The sequence below is a fragment of the Pelecanus crispus genome, chromosome 1 (assembly GCF_030463565.1).
Source record: "Pelecanus crispus isolate bPelCri1 chromosome 1, bPelCri1.pri, whole genome shotgun sequence".
In the NCBI taxonomy this organism is placed as follows: Eukaryota; Metazoa; Chordata; class Aves; order Pelecaniformes; family Pelecanidae; genus Pelecanus; species Pelecanus crispus.
The window spans coordinates 181,855,536-181,868,804 of record NC_134643.1 but is presented as its reverse complement, the minus strand read 5'-3'; the positions used below and the strand labels follow the sequence as shown (position 1 = coordinate 181,868,804).

General features: G+C 35.1%; 1 protein-coding gene across 1 annotated transcript in view; it reads right to left on the bottom strand.

Moving 5' to 3' along the window:
• The window catches only part of DACH1 (dachshund family transcription factor 1), a 338,069-nt gene that overhangs the window by 174,038 nt on the left and 150,762 nt on the right, over positions 1–13,269 (bottom strand). The window contains exon 2 of the mRNA XM_075716535.1: positions 10,112–10,227. Coding sequence (XP_075572650.1) covers positions 10,112–10,227 — 116 coding nt within the window. The remainder of the gene's footprint in view (positions 1–10,111; positions 10,228–13,269) is intronic.

Below are 13,269 nucleotides of genomic sequence, written 5' to 3'. Positions count from 1 at the left end.
ATGAGTTAAAATGACTCAGTGACATTATTAATTTTGTCTTCACTAGGTGCAGTTTTCCTTTCTCCAGCTTACTCATTCCTAGCATGTTACTGTTTTCATAGTCAGAATCTAATACATCATTAATTGATGACCTCATCAAAGCAATGTAATAGCAGTAACATTCTCCTCAATCTAAGACTTTTTTTCTAAATGTCCATAGTAGTCACATCTCTAATACTAGTAGCAGTAACAGTTTATTCTTTGCTGACAGCTTGAACACAGTATCTCATTGCAATTAGGACTGGATTGAAAGGAGATGATTTAAGAGTTACTGGTGCAACATTCGTAACTAAAAACATTTCAGAACGACAAAATAAAGCCTCCTGAATATGCACTGTGGAAAGAGGACAACCCCTGAAAGAAATTACACAAATACTGTAACAACATAGCTTTGTAACCTCTCAATAGTCACAAATTAATAGACAATAGCAAACAAAGGAGCTTGTGTTACATTAAATGTTGGTTATACCAACTCACAAAGAACAACACTCTCTCTTCCCTCCCCCTTTCTCTCTCTCTTTCTCTCCATCACACACGCGCGCGCAACTTTTTTAGCCCCCTTCCTATCCCCTTCCATCCCACTCTGTTTGCCTTTTCAGTTGCTGCCGCAAGCACACAGCAACCTACATAGCTACCTATTTCTGCATCTTGAAGGAATCAAAGAAGTCTTCTCACCTGAAGAAAGTAAAATGAGGTTTTCAAACTTAACATTTTGAATGCATGGAAGCTCAGACCAACAGCTCAAGTTTTCATAAACCACAAGCACTGGAGGCAGCTCCACGAGCAATAACTGACAGATCATTTTGTATTTGCAGTACAGTTCATCAGCATGTCTTTCTACATGCTTAACTTCACAGCACAACACAGTTCTGACATAACTACTCTCTGATATCCAAGAAGAAAAATGTTCAGCAACTTGCAGACTATCTAGAATGAAGTTTGTGCAACAATCTGGCCTTGGAATCCTGACTTGAACTAGAACAACCTTCCTCTTCAAAAACCTTGTCTCAGTTAAGACTACTTTATGATAGCTCTAATATACTGCATAGGACAACATTAGTAACAACAATACAGTGCACTCTGAACAACTGATAGTGGATTCATTATAATTCTGATAGTATGTTATCCTGTCTTTTAAAATTCATGCAGGCAATGTTACTAGAGCTGTAAGTCATAAGGATAACTCATAGTGACTGGTTGTCCTTGGAAAACTAACAAAGTTCATTTTGTGTTCAATAACCTTGTTTCCTGAAAGGTTAGATATGATGTGATCATTAGATGCTTGACCTTTCCAAGCTGTTATCAAACACAGGTAACTTAAACCAAATATTAATAAAATCAACTAATACATTACTTAGTTCATTCTTTTTTGCTTGAGTTGTAGTCTCCTAAAGCTGCCCAGATATAATAATGCTTGCCAGCATACTTTTCTTGAAGATACCATTTACTTGAGTAAATTTGTAAGTTCACCTACATCCTATATCATATAACAAAAATACCTGTGCTACCTGACATCTTTTCTGGATTTTCCCTTCATTTAAGTCCTTGCATGAGAGCTGGAAAACTCCACAGCACACACTGTTCTTAACCAGGACACAATCATATTAAAAAATGACATTTGACACCACCCGCCCAAAAAAAAAAAAAAAAATCCCCCAAAACCAGTTAAATACATTAAGCTGCTGTTTCTTCCTGTACTGTAGAGAATCCCCAAATACATGATAATGAAATCATGAACCATAACTTTGGAACATATAAATTTGAAGTCATCTTTTATTGAATGCAGTATGTAGCACGGGTAGCAGATCAAACATAAAATGAAGAGAAAAATATCATTCACCCTTCACTGGTCATGTCATGCAAGGACATAGGTAGTCTAATTCTATAGGAAAGGAGATAGGCTCCTAGAACTTCATGTCATCGTGATGACACAGAACCATAGCTAGCAATGTGATGATACTGAGCTTTGTAACAGATTTTGCTATGCTTACTCTAACAAGTACCATCTTACTATATTGCTATAGCAATCAATATCATCCAGATAAGAGACCATCATGTAAGACTGAGATATTATTCCAAATTCAGCAGCTCAGGTTCATTTCTAGTGGCAGTGTTTAATAAAATAATACTCCGTATTGGCAATGCACTGTTTGCTCTGTAAAAGGTTAGTTTTGAACTAATTAGAAACGGAATGATTTGGTATTGAATTATTTTGACTAAACATTTTCATTGAAAAGCAAGAGTTTGGTTGGAAAAATACCAGGTTTATTACAAGAAAAACTGCAAATGCAGGAGCATGACTATCTTGATTTTTTTTAATTGGAAGACTGCCTGAAATCTGAGCTACAAGACAATTTCAGTACTTCCCACAATCGGTAATCTTCCATTTTGAATAATTTAATTTTATGAAACAATCAGTGTACTCTGCATTATGTATCTTTTCAATAACTTTTTTCATTTCCATTACAAATAATATGTTGGAAATCAGAAAGCTATAGTAATCACAAGTAAACACTTCCATTACCAGGTCCAAATTTAGTCATTGATAACTTTGCCACATACCTGCCTTTAAGAATAAGATTTTAATTGTTTTCTTTTTTATCATGAGTTCAGTGGTTTATTTTGTTTTGCATGTTATTTGTTTTATAGGAAACCCTGATGATAAAATACCTTCTTTTCAAAAGTGGAGGGTTTTTTTCCCCAAGATGCTTAATGTACTGTTATGATTTGAAACAAGAAACTGGAATTTGGGTGACAGTCATTTCTAAAGTCAGAGATGTATTTTCTTCTGACCATGTTAAATCTACTATATCTGAAAACTACCACACACCAGTAGAGGCTTTACTAATATTTTCTAATAGTTCATCTTCACAGAATATGATCTTTCAACTGGGATCCTACACAACTGGTACAGAAATATCACTTTTATGGGGAAATTCACAAATCAGTACCATTACACCCTTAGCCTTCAGAAGGCAAAATTATCCTGTGATCCAGGAAGAAACAAAAATTTCTCCACTGAAAGGTAATAAATCTGTCCACATCACAACCTAATAATAAATGAGTAGTCATCAGATGCAAGTAGAAGAGAGGACTCGCTAGCTTATAACTACCCTGTAAAATGACTTCACTCCTTCTCGAGTACCTTGAGCGTGTTGAGGTACCTGACTATCCCCACTGCCAAAATATTTAATCCCAGAGTCTCTAGTGAAGTGAACCAGCTTGTTCCCTTTTAAATCAAAAAAGCTGGGAGCATTTCTGGAAACAGTTCAGTCCAGGGACTCCCCTCAACAGGCAGTCAGTGACCCTGCATGAGGGTTGACCCTCTGACTTACACAGTCTTCCAACACTATCCTGCAGGCTTTGAATATATGTAGTGTTGTATGGTATAATACTGCAAAATGTACAAGTTCTTACTGATTAAAACTTCTTAATAAAAAAGGTTTTATTTCTGCAAGTAATTCTTGGGTTTAAAAAGATTTTGTAACAGAAAAAGCTATGTCTATGTGGTTTATTGTAAGCAAAGATACTCAAATCCTTCTTATGCTTAGAAACAGCTAAAAAGAAAATAGTTGTCAGAAGCAAATGTGGTGAAATGGCTTTAGATTCAGAGGCAGTTTATAATCTGCCTGCTTGGAGATCTTCCATACATTTGCCTATAATAAACCATGCAGTTACATCCTATTTTGTTACAAAGAGCTACTGAAATCACTGAATGTTCACAGGAGTCTGACCCTTTGATTACTGGGACCCCAAAATAAATTCTTATGTGGCAGTATTTTCTGCTCAAGCACTATAATAAATCTCATTTTAACACAACATTTAAAATGAAGGTTGAGGAGTAAAATATCAAAAGTCAGAAAAGAATGAATTTGTATATGCAGATCGTACAGCTAAGCACTCAAGTTCCCACTGTGTCTTGTATTCTTACCCTAATAGTTGCTGAAACAATTATTTGATTTGGGGATTTTGAAAAAATTTATGGCTACATGGAAAACCAACTTAATTATTAACGAGGGAATGTAAGGGACTCATTGGAACTTAAACTAGTGAGCTTCCAGAAATGGTTTTCAGTGATAAAGCCTCTTGTGATAAAGTAGAAGCTAGTTAGCCATTCAACAGGATGACAGTATGACAAAATTATGACAGTGTTTTCAGAAGAGGACAGGTGGCCTGAATTACACCTTAATTATGATTTTAAAAACTATGAAATAATATCTTTACAGAGTTGAGTCAGTATATCTTCCCACTGATACATCAACTAGTGAACATGATAGTTTCCACATTAATTGTAATGACTACTCCTTCACAAAGTGCAAAAATGTTTGTGTAATCTGATTCAGTTTCTTGAATTAGGTTACAGTTTATCAGTCTGAAAGCAGGATTTTGTTGCTTATTTTTGCAATAAGTTAGTTCAGCCCCAACAGATAAACAGCACATCATCCTAAAACACCAATCAAAAGCAATGATAACGTTTAAAATGATTAAACACTAATAACCAAAACACTGTGTTAACATGGAATGCATTTTAAAAGAATTAAGCAATAGCCACTCAATTTTATTAATGTATATCTTTTTAACCAACACAGGATCACCAAATGTGAGCACTACATAAAATAAATAACTGAATAATAGATTTGCTTCTCAAAATTACTAAGTATGTAACTCAAACTTTTAATTTCTAGCCTCTGCAATACTCGTACAAATCAACTCTACATACTTAGATAACTTAAATACATTCTTAAGACCTTACAGGACTGAGTCTACTAGGAGAAAATACTTCCAGCTACAGATTTTGTTTCTTGGCAATATCCAATATGATGATGTGGATACAACAACAATGATAATTATATTTTAACCATTATTTCAGTTCTGCCTAATACAGTACCAATAACTGTGAGCCAGAGAAAATTAAATTATTTAATTATGTGATTAATCTTTCTTTAAACACCAAATAATTCCATCTTCTACTTTAGCAGAAAAGTTGCCAGACTTTATCAAACAGCTGCATCTGTGAACTCCACTTGTCCTCCAAGCTAAAATAATCTATAGAAAACCTTTCAACTCTCTCCTTACTCTAACCCCTGCTAAAAATGCTTCGTGGCTCAGAGAGTTTTGTACAGGATGGAAGTTGGAATATACTTTTATTGATTCGGGCACACAGCAAGAGAGAAAACAAGGATGAGATTAGAAATTAAATCTTCAGATTATCACTTAAGAAAAAACAGAACAGGAGTTTAATACAGGAAAGTAGTTATAATTCACACACGAAACATTTCAGAGGAAGCTTAATATCTTTACACTAGAAAAGAGAACTCAAGTATTAGATGTGAAATAGGTGCACAGAAGTACCTATTGTAAAGCAAATCTGTTCAAAATAATAATAGCAACAATAATTACTGAGATTAATTTAATGTAAAATTGACATAATAAATGAAACATGTAAGGTGCTTTGAAATGACTTTTTTTAATTGACAAAGATGTATCTATATGTATAGATAGATATATGAAGTAGTATTCTTACCATGCACTATAACAGAGATTTCCAAAAGTACTTTATATACACATTTTATCTTTGAGAGAAAGATGGAGTTCCTGAAATAAGTACAAGAGTTTTGTAGTTACTCATTTCATCACCTACAGATTACAGACTCAGTAGGCCAAGCTGCAGAAGAATTGTCAGGAGCTTTACAAAAAAGTTTCAAAACCTAAAACACTTACGAATAAATCCCAAAAAAATGAATTTGAAAAGTAAGATAATTGCTTTTCGAAGTTTGTATGAAAAATAATTGAAATATCATTTTATACGTTATACAGCAACTACAGACATAAAAATATAGAGCACCATGTATATCATACACTCAGGAATTAAAGCACTGTTTTTCTGATTAATTACAATTATCTAGACAACTTTTGAAGCTGTCGAAGTACATGTAGCCAAGAAAAGATCTGCAGTACACAGAGATATGTGGATCAAATTGAACTGTGATGAGACACCTAGTTTTGGAAGGGCTGCAAGGCATTATCCAGATAAGCCTGAAAAGTCAGTACACCTGTCTGAACCTACACCACACTCTTCTTTCTTCTGACTACATTACTTGTAACATAGGCAGATTTTAATTCTCTGGCCAATTCAAGAAGCTCTTCATTTCCTGTTACTACACTTTTCTCATTTTGTCACACCTTCAAAGGTCCTACATTTATTTTAATAAACATAAGACTGTCTTTTGTCAGCTGACCAGTCTTTTCTGAAGTTGGGAACATTCTGTAAGTTGACCCTAATGAAAGACAGTGGTTAGATGAGCAACAGTGGGTAATATTTATGAATCTTGTGATAAAAATGGACAGAGTATCACCCAAGAGGTGAACCTCACTTCTTCAATTTATGCTCCCTTAAAAAAACATGGAATATTATTCCTTTGTTCCCTTTTATTTTCCTTCTCAATATAGTCCCTAAATTGCAGCTTAGTCCCGAAATACTTCTGTAAAGTGAATCCATTCTAAGTGATGATGCAACATTCTCTGCATGGGTTTTCAGATTGGACCAGTAATAGAATACATTTTCAAGGGATCCTTACATGGGCCTCCTACAAAAATATACAATCATGACATTTCATGAGAAGTCTCAGCATACAGTTTTGTACCAATATTATTTGCACACATAAACAATGCATGCAGAACCAGCCCCTTTAGAAAACAGGATTTCCACCTTTAAAAGTATATTTTTGTATTATGTAGCAGATTTCAGAATAAGGAAAATTTTGAAGTAAAAATCACATGTTAAATCATAGCGTTGTGTATCCTAGATATACCTAGTAATTGCAGATCTCTGTTACTTAAAGAGCATTAAATGGCACATAATTGTTTGTGTGATCACTTATACTCTTTTGTAGGCAGGAAGGAAACCTAGTTATTATACTCAGATTATTAAATCAATCAGAAAGCTTAAAAAGAAGAATTTGTTACAAAAAAGAGAGAGAGAAAGAGGTGGGGGGAAGCACTTAACAATCTGGTACCTTGATTTTTTTTCTGCTTAGAGCTGGATCCTAACAGGAAATTCAAACTTCATAAACTTCTCAAACAAGGAGTCATCTTTGGTCTACAAAGATGATTAAGGGATTGGAGCACCTGACATATGAAGAGAGGCTGAGAGAGCTTGGACTGTTCAATCTGGCAAAGGCTCAGAGAGGATCTTACGAATGTGTATGAATTCCTGAGGGGGGCGAGGGGAGTAAAGAAGATGAAGCCAGACTCTTCTCAGTGTTGCCCAATGGACACAAATTGAAATACAGGAAATTCCATTGAAAGGTAAAAAAAAAAAAAAAAAAAAAATTATTTGGAGAGTAGTCAAACACTGGAACAGGTTGTGAAGAGACATGGGGTCTCCATCCTTGAAGATACTCAAACCCCAACTGAATGCAGCCCTGAACAACCTGCTCTGTGTCACCCTACTTTGACCAGAGGAGGCTGGGCTAGATTATCTCCAGCAGTGCCCGCCAATCTCAACTATTCTGTGGTTCTATGTGTATACAGTGAAAATATGGAGGAAAATGTTCACAAGCGACAAGGATTTTGTAGTATCAACTAATGTGGTAGCACATAACAACTGCACCTATGTCATCTATTGCAGTAATAGCAGTTCTTTCTTCATAGGGCTCTTACAGTGGTTTCGGTAGTTATTCAAGATGTAGATGCACAAATGTTCATTAATTTGAACTCACAAGATCAGATTATATGCCTATTTTTATACTTGCCTGTCTATAAAATGCTGGAATGACTATCATGTAGCACTGCTGTCATGATGTTCCTTACCTTTGCTGAGCCATACTCCATGGAACACTATACCCCAGAGCTTGCTGCTAACAACGTCAGTGTTTGCGTTTTTTGTGCTGTTTGAGACTCAGCACCATCACAATGGGAAAAAATCATGCTCACCTCTTCTGTTGTGGTAAGCCATGTAATGTGAAACCAGTTCAAACTTCATAGCGATTTCATTTAAACCTTTCTTTTGCAAGGGACTCAAAGTATTACCATCCTAAAAGGATTTGATGAATGATAATCTTACATATGCCTATTTTCTTTAATTTGAATTATTTTCTTCCTTTTTTTTAATAATCATTTGAAAAGGTCTACATCTGGTTTTGTGGGCTGATATTCTAAGAAACAGGATCTGTGTTTTTAGTACTGTACATTTTTATCATTAACTTGTTATGACCAGCTTTAAAGGAATAGAGGAATTGGATACTTTAGGCATGAGTTGTGGTTTTAAGCTGCTTTCTTAGAATAAAAAAAATGCAAGAAAATCCCCAGAAGATATTATATCAAGAGGCGATCTGCTATTATATATTAACTGTAACACAAAACCCCAAACGATACTGTTGACAAGGTTTTTTTTCCTGTCTCCCTCTTTTCGGCTTGCTTATTTGTCTCTGACTTCTTTCATGTCATCTCCTTTCTACCTCTCACATGCATTTTTCCTTTGATATTTTCCTGCCTTACTTCCCCCAAATAATTTACCTTTGCTTCTGCAGTTTTTGATCTCTCCCTCGTAAACACAAATGCTTCTGCCCTATAAAAACTTTCATTCTTTCCCCACATAGACCCTTTCTATTGTTCTCACATTGCATTCACTCTGCACCAACTCTGTTTCCTTTACTAGATTTTATCCTGTAATTCCTATTGTATAAAACATATTCTAATTAATTTTTTTTTTGCTGGTCACACCTGCCCAGACTACCCCTGTGAGTCCTACTTGCCTAACACCTTCCCATCCTTGCCTGCACTCTCAGTCTCATCCCTCCTTCCCTCTGCTTACTTTATAACTCTCTTACCAACCTTAGTTGTCTGACTTCTCTTCATTTTGTCACTTGTCTTCACCTTTAGCCTTTTGAAAGGCTGTAAATTCCTAATAAAACATTTCTCGCTATGTGTCTGTCTCGCTATGTAAAGCGGTTCTCGAGCCCTAAGGCCAAGAGACATGGCTCTGCTTTTGTCCACAGAGCTAAACTCTTTTCACTTTCCTCCCTCCTCCAGACAAGACACTTGCATCCAAACTACCAACAGTTTCTGGCATCTGGCATTTCCTGAACTGTGCGGTTTTTTGGAGAATGTCAGTCAGCTATAACCAAAACCATGCCAAGGATCATGCTCATACTTAAACAGACGTGATCATGGGCACGTACTCAAACATCCACCCATCTATCCAACCTCCAAGACCCAGCAAGCTCCCTCTCTATTTGGATCTGTCTAGTTTATTATCTCTCCTTTGCCTTAGCGAAAATCAGTGCTACAGACTGAGCTATGCAAACAAGTGGGGAACAACTGGGGAAGAAGTGGAAGCTCAGGTGAGCTTTGCTGAAGCAAGTGGGAGAATTTAATTCATCTGTAACATGATGAGAGAGAATGTGGCACCACCAACAGCTTGACTGTAGGGTGCCTCCGTCTTCAGGTGGCTCTATTCATCTCCTTCCTGCAACACAGCCTTTCTTAATTTAACTATGTCTAGGAGCAAGTCACTGCTAGGAGATGTTATAGTAACTTTCAAAAGAAAATAGTAGTTTGAGAAACAGATTGTTACAGGACTTTACATTAGTATAAGGCCTCAGGAGATGTATCAAAAATAGAATTTCAAGATGAAAAATTAAGAAAGACATGTGTGCAGCATGAAGTTATTTTAACTAACTCAGTTTCTTCAGGCAACTATATTCATGATGACATTATCTAATCAAGCAAAGCAGCAAAAAATCAGAAGATATCTGATCTATTAAAAATGAATAGGGAAATTATTGTCTAATGATAGGTAATTCATGCTTTGAAAGGTTTTTTGTTTATAAAGGAAAAGAACAGGGGAAAAAATTATAAAGGATTATTATTTGCTCAGTTATTTGTATTTTAAAGTACTGAGCTGCCACAATTTCTATTACATACAACACACTTATGTAGCAATAATGTTACATTACGGGAACTCTTTTGCGATATTTGGGTGCTGGTTTCCTAGACTGTTAATTTAGTAACAACTGGATGTAAGCCATGAATTCAAAAGATTGTGTGAAGGTGTTTCTAGCAATCCTACCTGTTGGCGGGATGATTCCAGGAGACATTAGGCCTGGGACAGAATGTGGCATGATATGAGAATTCTCTGGGGAGGTGACACTTTGAGTCCTCTTAGGAGGCCTTCCAGGTCTAGAACTGAAACAAACAAACAAAAAAAATTTTTACAATTAAGCTGTTGTCTTACACATCATTTCAAAGTTGTTTCAAGTGGTAACATGGACTGTAAATAAATTTGTTTCAAGGACGGTTGCTTTTGCAGTTAGATGTAATAGACTTCCATCACTAATTAGATTACATGCTGAATTCATTTTCCTCATTGAAGATCAGCCGCTCTTGATGCATAATTCATAGCCTGCACCTCGTTACCTGCTTCTTCATATTAATATCTATACACAGTTTGAATTGCCTCGTTTGCATATGCTAAAGTTCTGCATGCAGCCTTCAGCACGAAAATTATGCACTAACTTGTAATAATTATTACAGTCAGCCTGCTATTGATTTATGAGACTTTTAAAAACCAAATATGTGTAGTACTTGTAATGAATGATATTTTAAGGTTCTTCAGGAAATTAAAAGGCAATGGCTGCCTAAGGAAATGTTCTGCTTGTTTGATTTAATACTACAGTTAGCTGGGAGGTGGAATGAAAGAGTGATTCAGACCTATAGCACATTTTTCGATGATATGTTTTATTACTTTGCACTGCTAGCCTGATATCTAGATGATAAATGACAATACATATCTAATGTGTGAAAAGGTCTTGCAATTTCTTTATTTTTTGTCATTTAGAAGATAAGTCAAGTTATCATTTAACCCTTATTGTATTTAAAGTGAAAATCTCACTAAGACACCTTATTTTAAATATACTACTTTATGTCAGAAAGGACTCAGAATTATTTGTAAGATATTGTTGAGCAACTGCCATCATAGCAGCTTACATCTGTCCAGTATGGAAAAATGAAGGGCTTCAGGTTTAAGCACTCCTTGTCTGTCAAATGCTCACAAACACAACTTTCCATCTCCTGGACTGTGTAAGTAGCATACAAATTAGATATGGATTACAATGAAAATACTTATTACCCACTTACATGCAAATATGTACCTGTTACATACAATGCATATCCAAAGGCTTGTATTCTTATGTACAGAGCATAGCAGACTACTATTGCAATATCCTGTAACTGCTTATTTATGGGACATTGCGGAATAACTTCACAGAAAAAGGTGATGTGCAGTTCTAACACTGCAGTGTTAACCTGTGCTTTGCCAAACATTTGAGGTTCTTCATTTGTTTCAAAAAAGAAAAGAAAAGTGGCTATGAAAGGTTTTGCTCCTTAGGTCCTGACACTAACAAAACTCTCATCAAGGATAATGGCATTTTTAGCTATGCTGGGACTGCAGGAGGCAAATAATAAAATACCTCTGTTTTCTGTTCATATTTGTTCCCCTTGTGTTTGGAAATATCCTTTTTTTGCAACTTCTACAACCTACCTTTAATAAACCAAAAACAATCAAAGTACAGGGCATTTTCTTGGAGCTTAATGACTCAAGGCATTGAGTCATTAACCTTAACTGATCATTAATTCCCAACTTAATGTCCTGAGCTGAGGTCATTATTAAAATTATAAGCTTGATAATTTCTTTGATTGGTTTGGGATTTTTCATTTTCTTTAATACAAACAAAGTAATCATTTGTTCACAACTACAAGAAAAACAGTTGTAGAAAAAGAATATAGTCTTATTCCAGCTCACAGAACCAAATTAAGTGTCTGACATCTTTCTTTGAAATTTCCTTTGTGATTTACAATAAAAATAAACATACCATGAATACACATAAAACTGATAAAAACATTATAGACAAAACTGATATGATTTAAATGGAGTGTTTCTAATATATTCACCCACAAAAAAAAAAATGCCACTATGTCAGAAAACTTTAATGGCTTAATTTAAATACCTATGATGATGCACTGTTCTCAAATCACCGCTGTGATATGAGGGTCTGACAACAGCATAAAAAACACAAGCAGGGTGCCATGGCATAATGCACAACGTACCAATCAATGGCTTCCAAGTCTTTAAAAAACAACAAGTTCACTCCTGCAAAGATTCTCTTTGATGAATTAATGCTTACTACCACATATAGCCACAGTAAAGTCTGAATGCTTTTGTCTTTGATTTTGAGGAATAAACCCACCCCTCTGCAAAGCCTAAGAGAAGACACCCAGGGACCAAATCTGTAAACAAAGGTCAGCAGCAAATTACAGGTGAGCGATATTAAAATATCCAAGGTAAAACTACTCCTTTGGTCACCTGCTACAATCAAGTTGATTATGCTACTCCGTAGAAAAGGACTGTCACACTCAAAGCCACAAATGAGCCCAGTAACCCAATTCTACCACATGATTTATCCCAAACTTCACCAAATAAGTGTTTTCATGAAGTCCTAAACTCCCAATTCCAATCCAACTAACTATATTTAAATGAACTTTCTGAGAAGTAAACCTCTTTTATCCTGATACAGCTTTTAAGTGACAAAGCACTAACTCCAGTTTACTATAAAAAGGCCTTTATCTACTTAAGAAATGTTTGTTCCTTATGAGAAGGCAGCAAAACAAATGTAAGAATTATTTCTTAAGGTCTGGAAGATCTGATTTAGAGGCACAGCAGACTATGCAATACACAATTAAAATGAGTAACTCTCTGATTGGTTAAAATAAGCACACACTGATTGTCCCCAAGAACTGATTAAGTAACAACAATTGTCTTAATTTGTTATTTATATTATGTACTTGTTTCATTAACCAAATTCCTAACCTGAAATACTACCATTTGATAAGATATGTTTTCAAACTATAAGAATTGCAAGAATTTTGTATGAATCATTACCAAAGTTGTGGAAAAAACAGTATGTAAAAATTACTTTAAAAAATAACAACTTCAATTCTATTTGGAAACTTGCATGTTGTTTTCTAGTTCATTATCATTTTTATAGTTATATGAGAAACTCTTTTAAAAAAACAGTAAAAGCATAGCAAATGAGTTTATCATAAACAGTGTGACAAAAATAGCTCAATGAATCATTTTGTTGGTATTTTTTCCTAAACTTGTGTATAGTAAAGACCTACTTATTTTTATATTAGGACAAGTTCACTTTCATTTCAAGATAAGAAGCCTGC